Below are 26,572 nucleotides of genomic sequence, written 5' to 3'. Positions count from 1 at the left end.
AAATTTATTTTAACTGTTGGAGGAATATAAACTATTTAACTGCTAAGACTCACTATTTATATCTGAGCCTATTCTGGTCTTTGATCTTATGGCAGGATAAAGTTTAGATTCATGACCAGTCTAACTGCTTCCCTGGTGTTTTATCTGTCGTAATATCAAAGTCTACAAGGTTGGTTTCATCTGACTGAAGACAGCTATCACTACATGCTATGACTACATCATAAAGTCATCAAGATAATCAAATTTCAGTCAAAAGTACATTTTATTTTGATTCTCTATAGACCATTTGTACTAACAGTAAGATGTATAGCTAATGTAGAGGTAAAAGCATATATAACTATTTTTTCATTTTTATAGAAAAGGAAAATATATGAAAGAATATTAAGAGCTGTGATAGTGTTCAAAATACATATATACAGTTTTATAAGGACTTTTCTTTAAAATGTTAAAATTATACATTCATGTTTAAGAAATAATTATATATTAAAGATTAATTAAAATAATTTTAAAATTTACATGCTAAATATAATATTTTTTACCCCTGGCCGAGGTATTGGCTTTTGTGGTTTCTTGGATCCCAGTTTTTTCATCGCATTATAATATTTCTTCTGTTCTTCTGTCATAAAGATATCTTGACCTCCAAGGTAAAGAAATAAAAATAAATCTAGTTAAAACCAGAATCATTTTCCAGATATTCCTTCAGGTGATTATTCAGGTTAAAAATGTATTCATACAGAAATGAAATGTGTTTTCACTTCAGTAGCACACATATTAAAATTGGAACCAAATAGAGATTAGTATGGCTCTTGAAAAGTATTCCTGTATGCTTTGTCACTTTAGTTGTGTCTGACTCTGTGCGACCCTATGGACTGCAGCCTGCCAGGCTTCTCTGTCTATGGGATTTTCCATGCAAGAAAACTGGAGTGGGTTGCCATTTCCTCTTTCAGGGAATCTTCCCAACCCAGGATCTAACCAGCATCTGCTATGTCTCCTGCATTAACAGGCAGGTCCTTTACCACTAGTACCACCTGGGAAGCTAATATATTGTTATATGTTAATTACACTTCAATTTAATAAAATGAAATGTATCTTATTATGTGCAAGGTAGCTATAAATCAAATCTATCTTAAAGGATTACCTACACATAGGGACATTTCTATGTGTATGTAATGTAAAACGCATAATATATAAAATATATGGATTACATGAAATAATAATTGGCTCGCTTATTTTTTAGTAGCCTAACTTGTTTTGTTTTAAATGATATGCTGGTATCTCATTTTATCTGCTACTTGTCTCATCAGGCATTTCATTGCTAAATAACAAATATATCAGGAAGAGTGATAAGAAACAAAAGTAGTGAATAATAAGTTGGCTAATGTTTACGTATTAGCCATAGTGGCTCATAAATAGTAGGGGCAAAAAGTAATAATATTTTTGTATTCACTTGTATTCATTTTATTATACCATATTCCTTAAGCAGAAAAATGAATATACTACATATGTTATTATAACACATTGATAGTGTACACACACAAATATATTTGGTATACACATAATACATTTATTTACTTATTTACTTAAAAAACTTTCATTACCTCTTTAATTCCAAAGAAAGGAATTTCAACATAAACACTTTATGGGGTATAAACAATATACGTAATAGAGTTTTAGATGTTGAGAAAATTATCAATACTCTAGGGTTTCTGACTTGAAGGACTTTCTAATAGAATATACAACATTTAAGATTCAACAGTAAATAAACTAACATCTAAATAAAGTTTTTGACCCTTTCTTCACTGTAGAAGTCTAAATCTCACACAGGAGACCTAGAAGCTTTGCCTATTCTTTTAAACTCTGTTGATTTCTTAAAATTATCTACAATTTATATGGATTCACGCACATTCCTTATTGACCTGAAATATAAACTTTTAGTTATGGCGTAAATTAGCACAATCCATGTAATTAGGAATTTGGGGGGAAATTTATAGTTCTGAAATCTTTACTTTACTTGTAGGGTCCTGGAGTCAAAGGTGATCTGGATATGGTTTCTCTTTGGTTTTCCTGGATTGCATTTTCTTATCTATCAAATACCTAATGAAAACCAGTCTTCCCTTTCTGTCTTATGTGTTTTAATTTACGTCTCCTCTAATTGATATGCAGTCTTTGTGTAACTTTGGTATTCATCTGATCTACTGATGTACAAGAGAGAATTTTCATGATAATGTCAAGAGAAACCTAAACCCTTCACCGTCTAGTGATGAGGGTTGAAAGTGAGTACATGCTAAGTTGCTTCAGTCATGTCCAACTCTTTGTGACCACGTGTACTGTAGCCTGCCAGGCTCCTCTCTTCATGGGATTCTCCAGGCAAGAACATTGGAGTGGACTGCCATGCCCTCTTCCAGGGGATCTTCCCGACCACAGGATCGAACCCGTGTATCTTATGTCTCCTACACTGGCAGGCGAGCTCTTTACCTCTAGCGCCACCTGGGAAGCCCGAGGGTAGAATATGATAGCCTATTAATAACTTATAATTACATATCTTGTCTTCTGTTGATGATACCCTGGTCATCAGTATAATGAAGAGTGGGATGAAGCTAAGAGGAGATTACAAAACACTCCAGTAGAGAAACTTATGTTGTCTTTTTAATTAACCATGCTTATAAACACTTTGTGAAATACATCCCTTTAAAACCTATGTGGCAGACATTCTGTAAGTCAGGCTGGTCTTTACATGTTATCTCAAAGATGTATTACATAGCAGTTAAAATCAAACCCCTTATGATTATACAGTGGAAGTGACAAATAGATTTAAGGGACTAGATCTGACGGAGTGCCTAATGAACTATGGACAGAGGTTTGTGACATTGTACAGGAGACAGGGATCAAGACCATCCCCAGGAAAAAGAAATGCAAAAAAGCAAAATGGCTGTCTGAGGAGGCCTTACAAATAGCTGTGAAAAGAAGAGAAGTGAAAAGCAAAGGAGGAAAGGAAAGATATACCCATTTGAATGAAGAGTTCCAAAAAATAGCAAGGAGAGATAAGAAAGCCTTTCTCAGTGATCAATGCAAAGAAAGAGGAAAACAATAGAATGGGAGATACTAAAGATCTCTTCAAGAAAATTAGAGATACCAAGGGAACATTTCATGCAAAGATGGGCTCAATAAAGGACAGAAACTGTATGGACCTGACAGAAGCAGAAGATATTAAGAAGAGGTGGAAAGAATACACAGAACTGTACAAAAAAGATCTTCATGACCCAGTTAATTACGATGGTGTGATCACTCACCTAGAGCCAGACATCCTGGAATGTGAAGTCAAGTGGGCCTTACGAAGCATCACTATAAACAAAGCTAGTGGAGGTGACGGAATTTCAGTGGAGCTATTTCAAATCCTGAAAATGATGCTGTGTAAGTGCTGCACTCAACACGTCTTCAAATTTGGAAAACTCAGCAGTGGCCACAGGACTGGAAAAGGTCAGTTTTCATTCCAATCCCAAAGAAAGGCAATACCAAAGAATGCTCAAACTACCATACAATTGCACTCATGTCACATGCTAGTAAAGTAATGCTCAAAATTCTCCAAATCAGGCTTCAGCAATATGTGAACCATGAAATTCCAGATGTTCAAGCTGGTTTTAGAAAAGGTAGAGGAATCAGAGATCAAATTGCCAACATCCACTGGACCATTGAAAAAGCAAGAGAGTTCCAGAAAAACATTTATTTTTGCTAATATTATTGACTATGCCAAAGCCTTTGACTGTGTGGATCACAATAAACTGTGGAAAATTCTGAAAGAGATGGGAATACCAGACCACTTGACCTGCCTCTTGAGAAATCTGTATGCAGGTCAGGAAACAACAGTTAGAACTGGACATGGAACAACAGACTGGTTCCAAATAGGGAAAGGAGTGTGTCAAGGCTGTATATTGTCACCCTGCTTATTTAACTTATATGCAGAGTACATCATGAGAAACGCTGGGCTGGAAGAAGCACAAGCTGGAATCAAGATTGCCAGGAGAAATATCGATAACCATGGATATGCAGATGACACCACCCTTATGGCAGAAAGTGAAGAAGAATGAAAGAGCCTTCTGATGAAAGTGAAAGAGGAGGGTAGAAAAGTTGGCTTATAGCTTAACATTCAGAAAATGAAGATCATGGCACCTGGTCCCATCACTTCATGGAAAATAGATGGGGAAACAGTGGAAACAGTGAGAGACTTTACTTTTGGGGGCTCCAAAATCAATGCAGATGGTGATTGCAGCCGTGAAATTAAGACGCTTACTCCTTGGAAGGAAAGTTGTGACCAACCAAGACAGCGTATTAAAAAGCAGAGACATTACTTTGCCAACAAAGGTCCATCTAGTCAAGGCTATGGTTTTTCCAGTAGTCAGGTATGGATGTGAGAGTTGGACTATAAAGAAAGCTGAGTGCAGAATTGATGCCTTTGAACTGTAGTACTGGAAAAGACTCTTGAGAGTCCCTTGGACTGCAAGGAGATCCAACCAGTCCATCCTGAAGGACTGATGTTGAAGCTGAACCTCCAATACTTTGGCCACCTGATGTGAAGAGCTGACTCATTTGAAAAGACCCTGATGCTGGGAAAGATTTAGGGCAGGAGGAGAAGGGGACGCCAGAGGATGAGATGGTGAATGGCATCACCGACTCAATGGGCATGAGTTTGGGTGGGCTCCATGGGTTGGTTTTGGACAGGGAGGCCTGGCGTGCTGTGGTTCCTGTGGTCGCAGAGTCGGACATGACTGAGTGACCGAACTGATCTGAAGGCTGAATAATCTCACTCTACAAGAGTAATTACTTCATTGGTTTGTTGTGAGGATCAATTAAGGTACTGCATTTCAAACACTGAATAATTATTTATAATTCCTGTTGTTGTTATTAACCTTCCAAATAAGGTTACTGTTACTGAAAAGGGTTGATGTTACTTAGAATTTACTTACATGTACCAAAGTCTGTACTAGTCATTTGTGTAAATACATTGCATACATTTCCCTTTTATAACCTGAACTCATTAATAACTTAAGTTCCAATTTTTAGAAGTGTATTTTCTGATGAACTATTAAAACCCAATTATCACATAGATTTGTTAAAGATAAAAACAGTATTTATAAGACTTAAGGACTAGTTTCAAAGACTAGTTTGAAAAACTAGTAAAGTGGGGTTGGCTATTAGAAAGAGGTATGGGTATTTGGTGGGTGTCCCAGGTGGCTCAGCAGTAAAGAATCTGGCTGCCAAGTGGGAGATGTAGGTTTGATCCCTGAGTTGGGAAGATCCCCTGGAGAAGGGAATAGCAACCCACTCCAGTATTCTTGCCTGGAAAATTCCATAGACAGAAGAACCTGGTGGGCTATAGTCCATGGGGTTCCAAAGAGTTGGACATGACTGATCAACTAACACTTTGACTTTCACACCAAACCGAGATCAAAGTGTTAAAGTTAAAAAGCACTAAGAGGCCACATTTCATTTTGGATGGGCTTTGCACTCAAACAGAACTTTGGATCCTAACTGCCGATGACCTAGTTCTTGATTTGAAACAAGCTGTTTACTCTTTATAGGCCTCGGTTTATACACACATACAAAGGTACCACTTTCATTTGTTTGTTCTATGGATTAGATGAATTCTGACACATTTTGTATAGCACAGGAGGCCTCCTACGTAGTAGGTTATTAACTGAAGACAGCTTGTTCCTGTCTTCTTTCATTCTCCAAGTAGGTTGGAAAGAAACTGTAAACTTATTCAGAAAGGGGCAGAAGATGAAACGCATGTTTCAAATGCAAATGAAACCCTGGAAGAATGGTACGGGATAACAGGAGCTGTCAGTGTTTTGAAATTAGTAATTGTGCCTGATGTTACTGGTGATGGTGTCTATTCATCCCATCTTCCTGCAGTGGCAATTCTTGTAAGAATAATATTTAAAAGCAAGGGGAGTTAAGCAGTGAGGGCTGTGGCGGTCCTGTCATGATCATACTGCTCTTTCTAGACACACGTACAATTCATCCTCTATAGGAAATGTTACAGAACTATATACGTGTGCTTATATATTACAGGTACACATATATAATGACGAAAGTAGGAAAAATAACTACACCGGAAATGAAGGTATAATTTATATATTTTTTCAAGATTATTATTTATTTAAGATTCTCTGCCTCAAGACATGAATATATGATAATACTAATTTTGACTGTCAGATATAAAATGTTAGAATGGAACAAGGAATTTTAAAAATTCTTTGAAAAATAAACACCTGTGTTCAGAATGTAAGCATAAACAACACAATATTTACTACATTTTCCTTCACCCATGAACAGTCAATCATATCATGAATGACATTTCATTGCAAGTACATGTCTTTTCTTAGGTACTAAGCGAGTACCTGAAATCACTTCCTTTTTGTTATTCTATACCTTATCCTTCTAAAGTCTCTTTTCCTGTGGGTGGTGCTACAGCCACGGTAACTCAGTTTACGTTGAGAAAACTGAGACTTCACAGACAATTTTTTCTCATGCAAACCACAAACAATACTGTAGATCCCACCCCCTAAAATCTCTTAATTGAATGTATCCCCTATTCTCTAGTGGGCTTCCCAGGTGGTGCTAGTGGTAAAGAACATGACATGGGATTCCACCCCTGGGCTGGGAAGATCCCCTGGAGAAGGGTATGGCGACTCACTCCAGTATTCTTGCCTGGATAATTACACGGACACTGGAGCCTGGTGGCTATGGTCCACAGGGATGCAAAAGGTCGGACATGACTGAAGCGACTTAGCACTCACACACACACATTCTCTAGTGCTGCAAATGACTAATTTGGAGAATGAAGTATGGTCTGCTGCTGCTGCTGCTAAATCACTTCAGTCGTGTCCAACTCCGTGCAACCCCACAGACAGCAGCCCACCAGGCTCCCCCGTCCCTGGGATTCTCCAGGCAAGAACACTGGAGTGGGTTGCCATTTCCTTCTCCAATGCATGAAAGTGAAAAGTGAAAGTGAAGTCACTCAGTCGTGTCTGACTCTTAGCGACCTTATGGACTGCAGCCTACCAGGCTCCTCCATCCATGGGATTTTCCAGGCAAGAGTACTGAAGTGGGGTGCCATTGCCTTCTCTGAAGTGTGGTCTAGGTCGCAGGTAAAGCAGAGTCTAACCTAGTCTTTGGGCTCTTACAGTCATCCTCTGCATCGCTGATAGATTAATTTTTTTAAATTAAAGCTGGGTTTTCATAAATTCTGGGAAAAGAGACCTCAGAGTTGGATCTAAGATGCAGCTACTTCTGAGCTATCCGATCATGTGCAAGGCACATAACCCCTCTGAGAGGTGACATGGGGATACTATGCCCTCTATACTTACAGAATGTGATGAAGATTACTGTGCAAAGTACTTTACACAGGATCAGACATGTCATCAAATCTTAATAAATGTGTATGTCCTGCTTGTACGTTCTTCCTTGTTCAAAATACTCCAATGACATCAGCTCCTACTGAAAATATCTAATATGGCTTTTCAGATCTGTGCTCAAGCAAATCAAGACCTCTTACTATTTCTTTTCTCAAAACTACATCCCAACTGGATGGTCTGGTATTTTGCCTGGATCGCTGCCTCCTTTATCATCACTGTGCACGTGCTCAGACATAACTCTGACCTGCTGTGGACTATTTATCCTTTTGCCTCCCCGTTGCTATGTGTCTCTTCATCCATCTTCCAAGGCCTGCTCAGTTGTCACATACATCATAAAAATGTTTTAGCTGTATCTAGCTTTCCTCTAACTGCCTATTTATATTCCTTGTTAACTTCTTATTGCATTTATAACTATATCATATTACAGTATTTGGGGGGTAGAAAGGGGCCTAAATAATATACAAAGTATATAAGATCAATTACTGACTATTAAAACCGTATCATTTACCAGGTGCATAATTTTGGTAAATCACTCAAAATCTCTGTGCCTTTCCTCATTTACAAGACAAAGTCTATAGTAATAATCCCTCTTATGGTTCAGAACAGAATATAGGAACTATTTATGAAAAGCATTTTGAATAAATAAGTAGTGTACTGAGTTTTCTTAATCAAGTCTCCACAGGGAACACTGGGGAAAAAAAATCTGAACAGTTTTGTGGTCATTTAGTCGCTAAGTTGTGTCTAGCTTTTGTGACCCCATGGAGGGTAGCCCGTCAGGCTCCTCTGTCCATGGGATTCTCCAGGCAAGAATACTGGAGTCAGTTGCCATTTCCATCTCCAGGGGATCTTCTCAACTTAGGAATCGAACCCAGGTCTCAGGCATTGCAGGATGATTATTTTCTGTGCAGAGAGGAATGAGATTAAGCATATCCATCACTGGACACTAAAAACTACTTGGAAAATTAATGGAATTCTAATGAAGTAATTGACATTAAATTTCACATTATATTTTTTGGAAAAATAATGTTCACGTCTTTCAGGGCAATGACAGAAACTTGAAATACTTATCTTCTTTTTCTGTTGGTTGAAATTATCTATGATGACACCAATGAACAAGTTCAAAGTGAAGAATGACCCGAAGATGATGAAGATGACAAAATAAATATACATGTAGAGGCTGTATTCATAAATGGGCTGCTTGTCTACCTATGGAATTAACAAAAGTTAACAGTATGTTGACAACAGATTCATCATTTTCTTTCTCACATGCTCTGACAAGGAAATTCAAATAGTGCAATCCTAGGTAAGTGTGGTTTTACAGAAGCCATAGTGTTGTTAAAGTTCAACATAATCATTCTTAAACATTTATTCAATACTAAATATAATTTTCAAATAACTACAAAGGGCTTATCCACTTTCTTGGATTATAGGACAATGTAGTAAGTAAATTACAATCCGTGTTATTTCCAGAAAAAACGGTAAAAGAGATGATATCATTTATATAAATTTTGCCTTTTTAAATTTGATTATAGAAATATCTTCACTAGCTTTTGTGATAATATAAACCAGTCAGTAGTTTTCAAAATTCCTTAGTGTGAGACTTATTTCACATTAACTCTTCCAAGGCACTTTAAAATATAAAAGCAGTAAGATGGATAAATAAAACATGTTATTTCATTTTTATTTTGATAAATATTTACTGAACACATTACTGCCAGGCTGAACTAAGTTCTCTCTTTACATTTTCTAGCTGGATCCAGAGAACAGCCCCATGAGGTAGTGGTGAGTTATTTTCTTTTTATAGATCAATAAACAGGCTCAGAGAGATAAAGTGGTTTGCTGCAAGTCAGATGCAAGCTTGTCTGATACAGCAGAGTCACAGAATTTAAGTCAAGCTCTGTTTCCAAATGCCACACAGGTAACCGAGGCAACTACCAGGCGGATTTTCTTCAGTGTGTGCGCACGTAGCAAGAGCTTCTTGGAGCTGCTGTTTGAAAACAGCCTAACTAAACAAAGAAGCTTTTCAAAATTGTAGAGTTTGGTGTTGTTTACCAATACTTACGTTAACAGAATCAACTGCTGCATACATAATATCCATCCATCCCTTAAATGTTGCCTGTAAATATAACATTGATAGAATCTGAATGTGAAGCTCATAGTCTAAAATAGCCATAAATGAGTAAGTGTATTTAATATTTCAACATTTATTAAGTAATATTAAGTTAGTGAACTATACAGTCATCCCTTGGCACATGCAGGGGGGACTGGTTCCAGGGCATTCCCTGAAGATACCCAAATCTGCCCATGTTCAAGCCCTTGCATCACGCAGATGCAAAGCCATGGGTAAAGAGAGCCCATTATATTTCAAGATACCAACTTAACATAAAGATGCTGTGTCAAGAAGAAACAGAGGGGGGCACATTGCCAAGTCACATTCTCAATCTCAGTCCCAGTGAATTTCCAGGTTGTTATAATTGCCTGTGAGTTTTGTACCTGAACTTTTATTTTTCCAAAGGGGGTGGAGAGTTTTACAACTAAGTAGAGAAGTAATTTTTCTCCATATCTTAAGGATTTTCTGTACCCGTGGCAAGTCCTTCTGATTTCCTTGTAGTGTGAAAGTAGTAGTCCAAAAAATGACTATTCATTTTTGGAGCAATTCAGAAGGCACAATGGCAGAGGGGTCAGGTGACTCTGAAAAGGTGATTATGGATTAATCACCTGTAGAGCAGTGCAATAGAGCCCATGCTTCTTAACTCATATTTATAGGCACATGTTTTAAGAAAGACCACTTATGTTTTTTAAGTCACACAGTACTTTATCTTTAATTTTTAGTTAACAGCTATATGATAATGACAGTGCCTCCATCCAGTGTGCACTAAATTATCAAGCATTCATCAAATGAGTCACTTACCACTTGAAGTAGAGACAGGTAACCAAGTCCAACATTATCAAAGTTCACTTTTAGGTTTTTCCATCGCACGTTCTGACTAACATTCATAAGCGCAAGACAGGCAGAACGGTTTTCAACTTCATTCGTAGGAAACCGTAGTCCATTTGTGGTGTTAATACACTCATAAAACTTCCCAGCAAACAAATTTACTCCCATGATGCTGAATATCAGCCAGAATATGAGACACACAAGCAGCACATTCATGATAGAAGGAATTGCACCGATGAGTGCATTCACAACCACCTAGCATTCAAAACGAAGAAAAGAATGATTAGGACCAGTAAGAATGTTAAACAGGCAACATTAATGAAACATTATGCAGAATTAAAAAAGTTAGAAAAGCTACCCTTACATGTTCAAGACATAAGACTTATTGAATGCCTACTATATGCTCAGCAGTGTGCTAAGCAGGACAAAATGAGACAGGAGCCCTGTGCTCAATGAGTTTACAAAAACACATGAGGATCACACAGTGAAACTATTAGCAATAACACAAAACAATTTACTAAGATTAAATGACAGTTCAAATAAATTAAATAAATAAAAGAATAAACCAAAAACCTGATTATGTAAGGTGAAGTCATAAAATCTGCATGCTCTAGAAAAGAAAGAAATGTATAAATATAAATGATTAAATAAGCAAAATGTACATTTAAAGGTTCATAGTCCTAGAATTACCAGTGCTAAAATTCTTCCATGTAAACCATTACTATATATAAACTGGAATTAAGACTGGGAATCTTTTTGTGGTTTGAACTCCTTAGATTTAATTGGTTCTGCTAGTTATGTGATGGGGCTTCCCAGGTGGTACTAGTGGTAAAGAACCTGTCTGCCAATGCAGGAGACATAAGAAACTCAGGTTCGATCCCTGAGTCGGGAAGATCTTCTGGAAGAGGGCATGGCACCCCACTCCTGTATTCTTGCCTGGAGAATTCCATGGACAGAGGAACCTGGTGGGCTACATCCATAGGGTCTCAAAAAGTTGGACACAACTGAAATGACTTAGCATGCATGGACACTAGTTATGTGATACATAAATATATTTGAGATCTTAGGATCCCTGTTTCCTCATCTGCAGAATGAGAGCAATCTTTTCAAATTTATTATTCTAACTTTAAAAAGGACTTTACATATAAGCCTTGGCTAAATATAGACAGAGCTAGTCTCAGCTAACACAAAAATGCAATACAGTTTATCTTTCATGCTCCCTTTATTTCTGCTTTTCAGCCATTTCTACTACTACCTGTCACCAATGCCTCTTTATACTGCATGGCAACTACTCTAATATTTACCACTCTCTCAGTTCAGTTCAGTTGCTCAGTCATGTCCGACTCTTTGCGACCCCATGAACCGCAGCACGCTAGGCCTCCCTGTCCATCACCACCTCCTGGAGTTCACTCAGACGCACGTCCATCGAGTCAGTGATGCCATCCACGCATATCACTCCCTAGATTTTCTTAATTACCTCATCTTTCCAAACTTACTATCTTCTTAAACTCTACCCTGAATTTGGGGACAAATGCATTAAAGACTAACTTGATAAGTAAAAAGCATATGTTCCCTCTTTTTTTGCAATATGTTGAGCAGGTTCTCAGGACGTTTCCAAAAGGGAAGACATTAAGGATCCCTGATTACTTTAGAGATTGTCTGGAGCAGGAGTTGGCAAACGCTGTCTTAAATATTTTTAGGCTTTGCAGGTCATATGATCTCTGTTGCCACTATTCCATTCTGCCATTGCAGCAACAGACCAGACATAAACCAGTGGGTGGGGCTATGATCCAGAGGGCCTTCCAGGTGGCTCAGAGGTAAAGAATCTGCCTGCCAGTGCAGGAGTCACAGTTTTGGTCCCTGGGTTCAGAAGATCCCTCGGGGAAGGAAATGGCAACCCACTCCAATATTGTTGCCTGGAAAAACCCCATGGACAGAGGAGCCCGGTGGGCTACAGTCCATGGTGTTATACAAAGAGCCAGACACAACTTAGTGACTGAAGAATGCAATGTGATCCAAAAAAACTTCCTTTATAAAACAGGCATCCAGCCTGTGGGCTTTGGTTGTTGACTCTTGATCCAGAACTACAGTTACTACCCTGCGATTCATGGACCTGTAGAGGTTCCATGGGGGCATGAGATTATACGAAAATATTCTGGGCATGCTTTGCTTATGGAGATGATTTATACTTTCACAAGAGTTTTATAGTGCACATCACCGCCAAAAGGGTTAGAAAGAACAGGATTAGAGAGTTCAAAGTGGTCAGCTATGATTCAAACCTCCATTTTCACCCTCATTTCCTTTACCTTCCCACTATGCTTATCACCTAGGTGTGCTGATCCTTCCAGTCGCTGCTCAAACACCCCTTGCCTATTCAACTCTGTCCTTCTCTACCAAGTTGCACCTCTGCCTGGAATGCCCACCTGCCTGTGAGCTAGGGCCCATTCTTTCAGTCATGGCTCCAAGGTCACCTCCTTATGAAGCCCCTCCCAGGTCTCCCCAGGGAGCCACTTTCATCTTGACTCCCCTAGCACTGGGTGCTTACTGTTTACAGCAGATGCCACAGAATAACTGATATTCCCCTGTCTATCTCTCCATGGACATTGTCCTGACTCACTCCCGGGGGGCTGGGGTCTATTTACCGTTGTACTTCTTTTATAGAACAAAATTTGACTCATAGTTGGTGTTGAAAATGTTTGCTGAAAGAATGCACGTTATGATGGATCTCTGAGGGAGATGGATATATGTTGTTCTGATGAGAAGCCATTTGGAGAAGTCAGTAAGTTCCAGAACCTCAAGTCTTTTCAAAGGAAGCTAACTATAAAATGTCTCCAATCATATTCTTTAAAATGACCCTGCATTGTGAAGAAATGTCCCTTCTTTTGCCTGGCTAATAAACATAACTAAATAGATACATTTGTCACTCTAAATATATTAAAACATTCTCCTTCATCCTATTCATCTGTATTACAGATGAAGAACAAAGAACAGGGTAAAATAATGGAGTGACTTAATCACTGAGGGAAGTAGTTTTGTTGGTCAAAGTATATTCTTTGATCATGAAAATGTCACAAGTGCTCCGCTTGAGTCCACGGATCAGTGAGAAGTTCTGATGGCAACATTCTATATACTAATGCTCAAAGGGCAAAATTAATGTTAATTCCAATATTACCTTTGTGTATAAAATAAAATGTAATTTTTCAGTTCTTACATGACAAACAGGAATTGACTTTTACTTATGAAAAATTTTTTTTTTGTATAATGATCTCTCATATACATTGGAACAATATGCACTGGATACACTAACTAGTTGAGGGTATAGTCTTAATTAGGTTAGCAAAAATGACAATGAAGATCTGCTAGGCTAAAAGATGTCTACCATTTCCCTGAGGCTTCAGATTTCTGAGCCCCACTCCAGAGTTTATCATTCAGCAGATCTAGGGTGCAATCAGGAATTTGAATTTCTAGTAAGTCTTCAAATGATGCTGACTACATTTAGAGGAGCAGTGAGCTAGATTAATCGGCATGTTAAATTGTTCAGAGACTACAGAGAGGCAGTCAGATAAATATGTATGATGCAATATAATAAGGATTTTATATGTTTGAACACATAGGAAGGATGCCCAGTTATACCTGGACAGACAAGGCACATTTAAATTTAGGTCTAAAGGATAAGTAGGAATTTGCTATACTGATGAGTTAGAGTTGAGACAGGGGAGGGAGAAGCATTCCCAGCCAAGAGAATGGAGGCATGAGAAAGCAGGAACGTATCTGGAGAAGAAGAAACTTGAGGGGAATAGCAACAAATGAGGGCATGGACTCATTAGAGAAAATAAACTCACTGTCCTCTTATCCTCTATGTATTTTATGAAGAAGTTGCTTGTTTAATACAGCCCTAAGGCTAGGTTTCTGGTACTCATTATTTATCTCACCTGCTTTGTTTCTGAAAAATGAATCAGTTTTCAGGCACTATACAGTCTAGTGCAAATTAAATTAACTCAGAGCTTCCATTTTCTCAAATATAATTTGGAGATATTTCCATTTTCATTGAACCATACATTTCAAGAATGAAATTTAAAGTGATGCCTGATGCTACTTCTCTGTCTTTTCTTATTCTTCCTACCCAGAGTGACTCCTTAAAAAAATATTATTTAAGCACCTGACACAGGCAAGTTCTTCATGACTTGTATATGAGAGATGCTGTCAGGACTAATAGTGTCCCCTTCATTTGCATTTCTTACCATAGGAAAGATTTTCATTTAGGAAGGGAAAAGTAACTTACTTGAATCACTGCCTAACAATATAATATGAAGGAGGCATTACTATATTTCATTTACTCTTTGTTAAACAATATGCACTGAAATGTATATATATGCCCATGTATACACACTTATTTATATAGGCAGATTGTACATATGTATATATATGCACATGTGTATAAACAGTCCATAATTCCTAATTACCCATTTTTCATATTTCATACTCTATTAAGAAATATGAATATATTATAAAGTTTAGTATTTTCTTACCCTCATTCCTTCAAATCTAGATAAAGCTCGCAGAGGTCTTAAAGCTCTAAGTGTCCGGAGGGATTTAATGGGACCAAGATCTGAGTAGCCAAGAGTGTTTGCAACTAATGTAACCAAAGAAACCTGCAAAAAAGAAAATTTTCATTAATCAAAAATGTCATTTAATCATTTCAATTAAATAATAATGCATGATGAGAACAAGTCAATTTTAATTATTTTTTTATTAATTAATAAAAATTTATTGGTGTTCCCAATCCTGAACACCCTTCCCACCTCCCTCTTGAGCAACCAACAAAGGTCCATCTAGTCAAGGCTATAGTTTTTCTAGTAGTCATGTATGGATGTGAGAGTTGGACTATAAAGAAAGCTGAGTGCCAAAGAATTGATGCTTTTGAACTGTGGTGTTAGAGAAGACTCTTGAAAGAGTCCTTTGGACTGCAAGGAGATGCAACCAGTCCATTCTAAATGAGATCAGTCTTGAATGTTCATTGGAAGGACGGATGTTGAAGCTGAAACTCCAATACTTTGGCCACCTGATGTGAAGCACTGACTCATTTGAAAAGACCCTGATGCTGGGAAAGATTGAAGGCATGAGGAGAAGGGGACGACAGAGGATGAGATGGTTGGATGGCATCACCAACTCAATGGACATGAGTTTGAGTAAACTCCGGGAGTTTGTGACGGACAGGGAGGCCTGGCATGCTGCACTCTGTGGGGTTGCAAAGAATCGGACATGGCTGAGTGACTGAACTGAACTGAAGAGCAACTCAACAAGAGCAACATGATTTGTATATAAAGTTATCTACAAATTGTCTAAAAATTGGTTAAAATAGATGCCTTTTTAAGGAAATAGATTTAAAGGAAAGTTAACCAGAAAAAAAGAAAATAGAAGGAAAGAAATTTATTTCTTATATCTGAAAAATAAAATCACATATGCTTTTCATACTTTTGTAGGTTTTTCACTTGCTTGTTAATTCTGAACATTTAATTAAAGCAACTATAAAAATTTCAATTGGAATAAAGTCCAGGGTATCTTCTTGGGCTCTAAAATCATTGCAGACGGTGACTGCAACCATGAAATTAAAAGATGCTTGCTCCTTGGAAGAAAAGCTATGACCAACCTAGAAAGCATATTACAAAGCAGAGACATCACTTTGCAGACAAAGGTCTGTATAGTCAAAGCTATGGTTTTTCCAGTAGTTACGTACGGATGTGAGAGTTGGACCATAAAGATAACTAAGTGCAGAAGAACTAATGCTTTTGAATTGTGGTGCTAAAGAATACTTTTGAGAGTCACTTGGACAGCAAGGATATCAAACTAGTCAATCCTAAGGAAAATCAACCCTGAATATTCATTGAAGGTACGGTTGCTGAAACTGAAGCTCCAATACTTTGGTCACCTGATGCAAAGAGCCAACTCACTGGAAAAGACCCTAATGCTGGGAAAGACTGAAGGCAAAAGGAGAAGGGGGTGGCAGAGGATGAGATGCTTAGATAGCATCACCAACTCAAGGGACATGAGTTTGAGCAAACTCTGGGAAATAATGGAGGACAGAGGAGCTTGACAAGCTATATGCAAAGAGACACGACTTAGTGACTGAACAACAATAATGAACTGTGTGATTCTACCCAGCAATCCCACTGCTGGGCATACACACGGAGGAAACCAGAATTGAAAGAGACACATGTACCCCAATGTTCATCGCAGCACTGTTTATAATAGCCAGGACATGGAAACAACCTAGATGTCCATCAGCAGATGAATGGATAAGAAAGCTGTGGTACATATACACAATGGAGTATTACTCGGCCATTAAAAAGAATACATTTGAATCAGTTCTGATGAGATGGATGAAACTGGAGCCGATTATACAGAGTGAAGTAAGCCAGAAAGAAAAACACCAATACAGTATACTAACACATATATATGGAATTTAGAAAGATGGCAAAGACGACCCTATATGCAAGACAGGAAAAAAGACACAGCTGTGTATAACGGACTTTTGGACTCAGAGGGAGAGGGAGAGGGTGGGATGATTTGGGAGAATGGCATTCTATCATGTATACTATCATGTAAGAATTGAATCGCCAGTCTATGTCTGACGCAGGATACAGCATGCTTGGGGCTGGTGCATGGGGATGACCCACTGAGATGTTATGGGGAGGGAGGTGGGAGGGGGGTTCATGTTTGGGAACACATGTAAGAATTAAAGATTTTAAAATTTAAAAAAAAATAAAAGAAAAAAAATAAAGCTAAGTCCAACGAGTGTGGCATTCACTCAGCCAAATTTATGTCCTAGTATAGACCTTATTCAAAAGTATTCTGAAGACTTATGATTTGGAAACGAGGCAAATTTTCTACAAGATTTTTCTGCCCTACAGTTTCTCAGAATCAGCAGCAAAGATTTTCCCAGCAATAATTTGTGGGACAAAATCTCAATTGTACTGAAGACAGCTCACTAGTAGGTGATCTCACTGGCTTCACAATCAGTACAGGCATACAAGAACTTCATCATGTTAGATGACCCTCCACAATTACCACAACCAGTGTCCAACAGAAATCTGTGTTCTTATCGTAAGTTATCTCAGAAGAAAAAACATGGAGGAAAAAGCAATACACATTTTGGTAAGGAACAATGAACTCCTCAATGACCTGAAATCTGGAACTGTAGTCTTTGAATAAGATCCATTTAAAGTATCCATTGTTTCACACTGTGTGCAATAAGAGGCAATGACTAAGAACAATATCTGCAATGCAGTTCATTGGGATTAAGTAATGACTGAAAGATTCAATTTTCCAGGGAAGATTAGGAGCTAATCAAGAGTCAACTTCCTTATGTTTAACTATTAAAGGAGTAGAAAAAGTTATCAGCTCACTACTGCTGCTGTCAGAAACACAGTGAACTGATTTTTGAATCAGGATGTGTGGTGAAGTGTTTTAATTTCACATAGTTATTATATTTCTAAATGTCTCACTAAATGTAGTATAACTATTTCTTTTTAGGTCCTCATGCTATATATCCCTCTTGCCTGGAAAATCCCATGGACAGAGGAGCCTGGTAGGCTGCAGTCCATGGGGTCGCGAAGAGTCAGACATGACTAAGTGACTTCACTTTCACTTTTCACTTTCATGCATTGGAGAAGGAAATGGCAACCCACTCCAGTGTTCTTGCCTGGAGAATCCGAGGGACGGGGGAGCCTGGTGGGCTGCCATCCATGGGGTCACACAGAGTCGGACACGACTGAAACGACTTAGCAGCAGCAGCAGCTATATATCCTGCATTCCTAACTAATCCTCATATCACTTTTAAATTCACCTAATCTTTCAGGTCCATTAGTTTCCACTTAAGTATGTTTAAAAAATAGGTGTACTTTTAAGTTAGAATAATAAATGTTCTTTTTTTTTTAATAAGCAAAAAGAAAGTTTTAAAATGTCTATTATAATCTGAATAACCCCTAAGGAAATGGTTAACCTGATCCCCAAACCACTGTTAAGTGAGTGCTATTATATTGAATAAATGCACATTATTGAGAAAATTAAATGCAGTCTGTAATTGAGAAGAACAGCTACATATATGCACATATTTATCTTTCTACTTATGTATACATGTATATAAGCATGATATATGCCCCTCCTGAAGAATAATGGTCAGTCAAGCAAGTTTCAAATAATCAGGAACCTTGTAGATATCAAACAAGCCCATCCTCTGAATATCAAATCATGAGTGGTTCTAAAAGCTGAATATGCACCAGAATCATCTGGAGGGTTTGTTACCATAGTTTTGCTGGGTCCCAACACCATTGTTTCTGATTTAGTAGGACTTAAGTGGGTCCTGAGAATTCACATCTTTGACAAGTTCCCACCCACATGTGCCAGAGATGTTGGTTCAGGGATTACACTTTGAGATAGATAAATTTCTGTTTTTGAGATATTAAAAAAAAAATCTCAACTCTTCCTCTAAATCCATATGCCTAGATGTGTATGAATATTGTGAATATTGAGTGGAGTTCTGCTCTGTTGCATTATTAAAATATTTTATATACATATACATATATATCATACATATTATATGTATATATAATTTATTTAGCTTTTTGAAAAATATTTTAAAAATTCAAATTGAAGCTATATAACTTTCCTGAATTCTGAATATTACATACTCCAAAATATTGAGAATCACACTTCAGATTTTCAAAATACAAACAAATTCCATTATTAAATAGCCATATCCCTTTATTAACTAAAAATAAATTCAACTTTGCTTGTAAACTTTTCTTCTTAAGCTGAGAGATGAAAAGAGCAAAGTTTGGGATAATATTTTAAGAAGTTTGTGAAGATCTTAAATATTTTATAATAATTTTTAGAAGACTCAATCATAATTACAGGTTAAAAGATCTACATTCTTTCTGTTACTTCTTATTTTGGCTAGCCTTTCTTTAAAACTATTATATTGCAAAAGTATTCATCTTACTATTCATTTTTCTAGGCAGTAACTATGTAACATATATATTAAAAAGGTGAATCAAAAATTCAAATATGAAATTATTAGTATAAGTATCAAAAATCAAATTTCTCATAGAGGAAGTCTGAGAGAACACAGGAGATTATAAGGTATAGCTATGCCTTGGAAAAAACTTTTTTGCATATCACCTATCTAAATATGATTAATACACAACATTAGTGAGATTTTTCAGACCTCTTATTATTAAGAATAAAGCGTCTTTAAAATTTACTCAAAAGTACCTACATCGACAATTAAGAAATCCAGCCAACACCAGGCATTGGTGAAATAGGTTTTGTAACCATATGCGACCCATTTTAGAAGCATTTCCAGAATGAAGATATAAGTGAATATCTTGTCAGCATACTCCAGGATAATCTTAATGGTCTTTTTCTTTTCAATATATATATCTTCAAAAGCCTGTGAAAATAACATTCAAATTTAAATTCGGTACAACTTAAAGCTTATGATTCAAGACCAAAACAGGAAGTGAAATTCTGATAAAGAGATCACTGACATATTATACTATTATGGGCCTGCTGACTTTCTTCTGGTTTAGTTACAGTGGAACACATGTGCTTCCAAGTGGCACTAGTGGTAAAGGGAAAAAAAGAAAGAAAGTCTGTTGCTAAGTTGTGTCCTACTCGGCAATCCCATGGTCTGCAGCCCTCTGTCCATGGGATTCTCCAGTCAAGAATACTGGAGTGGGTTGCCACTTTCTCCTCCAGGAGATCTTCCAATCCAGGGAATCAAACCTGGGTTCCTGCATCTCCCGTATTGCAGGCGGATTTTTTTTTTTTAACCACTGAGTCACCAATCTGCCTGGTAGACGGAAGAGACACCAGTTTGAGCCTTGGGTTGGGAAGATCCTGAATCCTGCAGGATTGAGAGACGTATCCCATTCTCATCCACTCCAGTATTTTTGCCTGGAGAATCTCATGGACAGACGAGCCTGGCCATAGTCCACAGGGTTGTAAAGAGTCAGTCACAACTGAAGCAACTTAACACTCAAGCACACACACAGGCGTAACACTTAGTTCTCATCAGTACAGGTGGCTGGTCACCAGAGGTCAAGAGAAATAGGGTGCAAAAGAATGAAATTACTTATAGTCCTATGAAAGAACCATGATCTCTGACTCTTTCAGTGATTTCCACTATCTGACACCCCTACAATCTAGTAAGTCCTAATAATTTAAGACATGATTCCATGGTCAGCCCCTCCTATAAATCTCTCTCACCCTGCACTCTTCTTCAAGCCAGCAGTAGGATTTAGAGCCTCTCCTTCAGCTCTTATGTGTTTATGAATTCTCAGTACCTAGCTCTACGTCAAGAACACAACAGGAAAGTTTTGTGAAATGAATCAGTGCTGTAGCTTAATAAGGCTATAGCACACAGAAGATGGTTTCTTTCTGTAAATTTTTCATCAACCCTTTATCATTCATTAAAATCTTCAGCTCCACTAATATCTGTTATATTCATTCCATCAATGTGACACCTTTTGATACTTCCCAAGAACTTTCACTGAGTGGTAGATGATGATACTATGGCTACAGCCACAAAGTCCTTGAGAAATAGTTTGAATGGACTTAAAGAACTGAGTTAACTGAAGCAATTGAAAATGGCTGCTGACCTAGACAGGTCTAAAGGATTAGGATTTTCTCTTCCAAGTTTAAACAATATTCACCCTGTTGGAGAAAATTAAAGCAAAGACCTTCATATATAGTGGCTACCAGTGGTCTACTTGTCCACAGTTATGGACTTGTGCCATTCTTATTCTTCTTATTCCAAGTTTTTCTATCAATACTTTAAATATAATCCTTAGCACTTTTTTACAAAAGGTTATTGTCAATATTGAAGAAACACAGAAGTTGGGATACAGAGAATGGACAGACCTACTAAGATGCTGAGAGAAGGTTCTAGCAGTTGGCAGAGTTTCTGAATGACAATGGAACTGAAATGCAAGAATTAAAGTCAATCCCTCAGGACTTACTTGCTTCCCTTCTCTAAGTCAAGAAAAAGCTCAGGGAGCCTCTAACTCTCCCAGATCCTTTTCAAACCTCATAGAAAGTGCTTAGCACTGTATAAGAATGAAAGACCTATCCCATTTGCATCCTAAAACTACAGTATTTTCTCTTATGCAAGATGCTTCATAAGTTGACACTGTCTGTCTTTTTCACACTATCTCTGGTCACCATCCACCTCCCTGGATTTGCTCTTCCTTCCACGACACTTTCTACAGTTTGACAACTTTCAATTTCCTAAATGTCTCATGCCATTTCATGCTTCATTCCGCTCAGGCCATCTTCCTGGCTGGAAAATTCCTATTCATCTTTCTAGCTTTTGCAAAACATCATCTATCTTTCTGAATTCCCAAGCAGATGACTCTTCTTGCTCCAGAGCTTAAACGTGCATGTACTTCACTTACAAACATATCCCAGTTCTGTATCACCCGTGCCTCTTACTTCCCTAAAGCTCTCTGATCTCCTTGAGAAAAGTTTGTGGGTCTTAAACATCATTGCATTCCAGGAGGAAGAATAATGGCTGGCATGTAGTAAATATTTACTAAGGTAACTAACGTTGTCCTTTACTGATCAGAGGGATTAATTTTTAAGTAAAAAAAAAAAAAAGCCACAATATTTTTAACTTCCAACACATTTATTAAAGATAATGACCATCCATTTAAGCATTAGGTGTCAGATCACTTACCAGAGCACCACTGCTGAGCAAGATCATGAGAACAATGAAGCTTTCAAACCAACTGTGCTCAACTATCCTGAAGCAGGTTTTCCTGATGTTCCACCAGATTTTTCCTTTCCCTGATTCTATGTTGACTTGACAGCATGGGAACCTCTGTACGCAACCTAGCAAGAAAGACATGCATGTAAAATCTGGATATTCAGAATAAATAAAATACTTAAGAAATATTATTTAATGCAAAGTGCTCCCTATGATAATTCCTCAACCAAATAATTTCAAGCACATCTGAAGCTTCAAATAATTTTAACTTGGGTGTTGCTTTTTCTTATCTCCTAAATCTCCATGGCGTTTTCTTAATATTTGTCAGTAATTTCTAACTTGGATATATTTGTGTTTTCTATATTTCCCTAGTTCCTCATCAACCTCTTCTACAGTATTTAAACCACATACTGTTAATTATTATTGCAGCCCTAATACAATCCTAATCCTGATACACAGTGAGCAGTAAATAATGATTGGTGAATCAATATCAATCTCAAGATAATATTGTATTTCATGACCTTCTTGATGTGAATTTAGTCTACAATCTGGTGCTGCTTCAACTCCTCTATAAAAAAACACTTTTGAGAAACAGCATTCTAAGTAATATTTTAAAAATTAGTGGAAGGACCTATAAATTCAGTTCAAAAGAAATAGATCTTGATTATAAGATGCAGATAAAACTTTCAAATAATGTAAGTTAAAAACCAATTTGACTTTGGAATCACAGATGTAAAACATACTTCTATAAAAAAAAACTGAGGAATTTTCAATTTAAAGTTATTTAGGTTTATTCATTCACATCCTTATCAAACATTTATTGAGCAAGCATTTTACTCAGCTGTGTACACAGTTTCTTCTTATGGAATCTATTTTTGGCTTTTAGTTAGGCAGCTAGATATAGAAATAAGTGGCTACAATAGGATAAAGCAACTAAAAGGACAGATATGCCAGGGTTATTTTTGGTAGCATGGAAGACATTCACCTAAGCTGGCTTACTTTGTTGAAGAAGTAAGGTCAGAGGAGGTTTTCTGGAAGAGGTGTATTAAATCAAAGTGTTAGTCAAGAAGAGTTTGAATGGAATTCCAGCCAAGAGGCAGCAAAATGTGTACAGGGATTATTTCAGAACTGAGATGAAAGCAAAGTGTACACAAGAGGCACGGATGAGAGAAGAGGCAGAGAAATTGGTCAGATTATAGAAGATATTTTCCCCCACCTTAAGTAGTTTGGTCTATGTCCTATATTCTAATGAAGGGTAAGTAAAAGGGTTGTGGGTAGAGAATTATATAGGAAGATCATAATTTAAATAGACATCTCCAACAACTGTGGAGGATAAGTTGGAAGAGAAGAAAAAAGAGAGATGGGGAGGTACAAAGAAAAACCCAGACTAGAAAACAATTTGGGTGCTGGTTCAGTATTCCCAACAAGAAAAATAGATTAGGGTAGCTTTTGTTAGGAACTAGAGCAGTAACAGAGTCAAGACATATTTGGTATAATCAGTGGATTTACTGACTGACTGGATATGGATGTAAGAAGAAGGGAGAAGCCCAGACAATTGTGAGGATGTCAGCAATGAAGACCACAGCAGCAGGAGCTGCTTGGGGTGGTAATGAGTTTGAGATGCCTGTGAAATCTCTAAGCACAGAGGTCCTGTAGATATTTGAAGGTGTGAATCTGTGAAGTTTAAAGGAAAAGTCTGGGCTGGAAAAGAATGTGAAGGAATTGTTAGCATGTATGTGTCAGCTGAGATCAGGACAGTTGTTAAGGCCACACAAAAAAAGTATTTAGGGTAAGAGAAAAAAGGGGCAAATCTGGAACATTCTGGAACAGCTATATTAAAAGAATTCAAAGGTATGCTGGAACTAACTCACATTGGTCTTGACAACTTATTGTGAAATTGTCAGGAAAATTTTGCTAGCCTGTTGTTAAATGCAGCTGTTATCAAAAATTAAAGTGTATAAACCTAAAAGTCTAACTTTAGAAAAGGTAATAAATACTAAAAACATATTACTCTAATAATTTTACTACAATTTACTATTATTTATGCTCTTGAGGGGACGACAGAGGATGAGATGGCTGGATGGCATCACTGACTCGATGGACGTGAGTCTGAGTGAACTCCGGGAGTTGGTGATGGACAGGGAGGCCTGGCGTGCTGCAATTCATGGGGTCGCAAAGCGTTGGACATGACTGAGCGACTGAACTGAACTGAACTGAATGCTCTTGAGTACCTTTATATATTCTACCTGGTTGGTAGAAGTATGTTATACTGTTGGGCTACTGTGTGTCTCTTTTCAACTCCACATGCAGCAAAGTGACACCACTAGTTTGAGATGAGTCATGGTGGGAATCTTTACAAAAGTTATCAAGTGCTATAAGTCAAGGCTTGCTGATTTTCTAGAGCAGACTAAGAAAGTGATGGATAAGATGTTAATAAAACAGTAAAAGTTATGTGTGTTTGCAGCCATTACACTGTGAATAGCATGAAAAATTTGAGGAAATATTCCTTCATTGCTTAAATCCTATTATCTGATTCAGCAAAAATTTGTTCACATCACTGATGAATGAGTCAAGTTCTGACAGGAAGTCTGTTTCATGATACCGATTAATGCAAATGAAAATACCACGCAACCTTCAGGTTAAAACTATTCTTGTTTATCAATTGTGATCATTGTTATAAATTTTAAAAATTGGCAAAATTCACACTCTGTGAGAACTAATTAGCTATATGGAATAGTCAATGAAGGATGTTGATTATATTATTATTTGTAAATTGTGTACCACATATCCTTTACATCAACAAAATATGGTAAACTGATGGCAGTACATATACCATTTTTTTTTTTTTTCTTGGAGAACTGGTTGTTAAACATTTAGCTGTACATCACTGGGATAGGTGGAAGAAAAGAAAACCCTGAAGGAAATGACAAGAGTCAGCGGTGGGGGAAATGTACAAGAGGCTGAAGTAAAAGAAAAGTTAGCGAGGAAAAAGTTTCATGAAGGACTGTGAACACAGCTATGACCAAGAGAGGCTTAGAGAAATAACAACTGAAAAATTTTAAAATTAAAATTGATTGAAGAATAAACAATCAAAATTAATTTAAAGAAAAGAAAGAATTTAAAGAGAGGTACTACAGTTAATTCTTCTCTTAAAAATCTTAGGCGTAAAACCTCATTTGGAGAGAAAGTAGAACTGGGAAAGCAAAAATGAGCAGTGCTTTCAGATACTTGTTTCAGAAGTTTCAGTTCAGTTCAGTTGCTCAGTCGTGTCCGACTCTTTGCGACCCCATGAATCGCAGCACACCAGGCCTCCCTGTCCATCACCAACTCCCGGAGTTCACCCAAACTCATGTCCATCGAGTCGGTGATGCCATACAGCCATCTCATCCTCTGTCATCCCCTTCTCCTCCTGCCCCCAATCCCTCCCAGCATCAGGGTCTTTTCCAGTGAGTCAACACTTTGCATGAGGTGGCCAAAGTATTGGAGTTTCAGCTTCCAAAGAAATCCCAGGGCTGATCTTCTTCAGAATGGACTGGTTGGATCTCCTTGCAGTCCAAGGGACTCTCAAGAGTCTTCTCCAACACCACAGTTCAAAAGCATCAATTCTTTGGCAGTCAGCTTTCTTCATAGTCCAACTCTCACATCCATACATAAAAGCCTTGACTAGACGGACCTTTGTTGGCAAAGTAATGTCTCTGCTTTTTAATATGCTATCTAGGTTGGTCATAACTTTCCTTCCAAGGAGGAAATTTCATGGCTGCTTTAAAAATAATTTCTGTGTCTATCAACCAATATGTTTCATTAAAATGTTGAGCCTATCAAGTAATAACTTCATATAATCATAACCTGTATGTTCTGAAACAACATAGCTAGAATTTTAATGAAATACATTTTTTGGAAAATGTACTGTACTTCTTCTGTGATTCTGTAGTGAAATTAGTTCATTGATTCTTAATAGGAGGTAAGTCTTAGTAAATAATTTTCAGCTTTATAGAAATGTAGCAAGCTACGTTTTCCCCCAAGTCTCTGACATTTTTCCTGGCATGTATATTTTATGTGTTCTTGCCCTTTCTGGGAACTTCTAAGTTCCGGCATCTCCTGCATTTGACAGGCAGATTCTTTACCACTGAGCCATCAAGGAAGCCCCAAGAAGATTTTACCATTTGGGATTTATTTTTGTCAGTATTTAGATTGAAGAAAATATTATTCTTATGATTCAGGCAGGAAAAGACACTATATATTCTAATTAGAAAAGTAGATAAACCTTTTATCTGAGATGGAGGTGCATAAATATTTTCCTCAGGGTTTATCATACCTCACAGTTTCTCTCTTATTTTGAGACAGGAGTACAAGACCACTGCCTGTTTGACCATCATAGAAAGGTATATCCCAAGAGGTTTCCAACCTAGCTGGTTAGCAATGGTATCACACTTTCTTTTTTTAAAGGACTAT

At 37.4% G+C, this 26,572-nt stretch overlaps 1 protein-coding gene across 3 annotated transcripts in view; it reads right to left on the bottom strand.

Annotated features, from left to right (window-relative positions):
- The window catches only part of SCN9A (sodium voltage-gated channel alpha subunit 9), an 89,821-nt gene that overhangs the window by 5,092 nt on the left and 58,157 nt on the right, over window positions 1-26,572 (bottom strand). For all 3 annotated transcript variants that reach the window (XM_068966862.1, XM_068966863.1, XM_068966861.1), the window contains 7 exons: window positions 22,091-22,245; window positions 19,631-19,804; window positions 14,883-15,005; window positions 10,327-10,608; window positions 9,478-9,531; window positions 8,484-8,621; window positions 540-644 (listed from right to left, as the gene is read on the bottom strand). In XM_068966862.1, the coding sequence (XP_068822963.1) occupies window positions 540-644; window positions 8,484-8,621; window positions 9,478-9,531; window positions 10,327-10,608; window positions 14,883-15,005; window positions 19,631-19,804; window positions 22,091-22,245 (1,031 nt within the window). The remainder of the gene's footprint in view (window positions 1-539; window positions 645-8,483; window positions 8,622-9,477; window positions 9,532-10,326; window positions 10,609-14,882; window positions 15,006-19,630; window positions 19,805-22,090; window positions 22,246-26,572) is intronic.

This window comes from Capricornis sumatraensis, chromosome 3 (assembly GCF_032405125.1).
Source record: "Capricornis sumatraensis isolate serow.1 chromosome 3, serow.2, whole genome shotgun sequence".
NCBI lineage: Eukaryota > Metazoa > Chordata > Mammalia > Artiodactyla > Bovidae > Capricornis > Capricornis sumatraensis.
The sequence above is the reverse complement of the archived record's forward strand: the minus strand, read 5'-3'. Positions and strand labels throughout refer to the sequence as shown.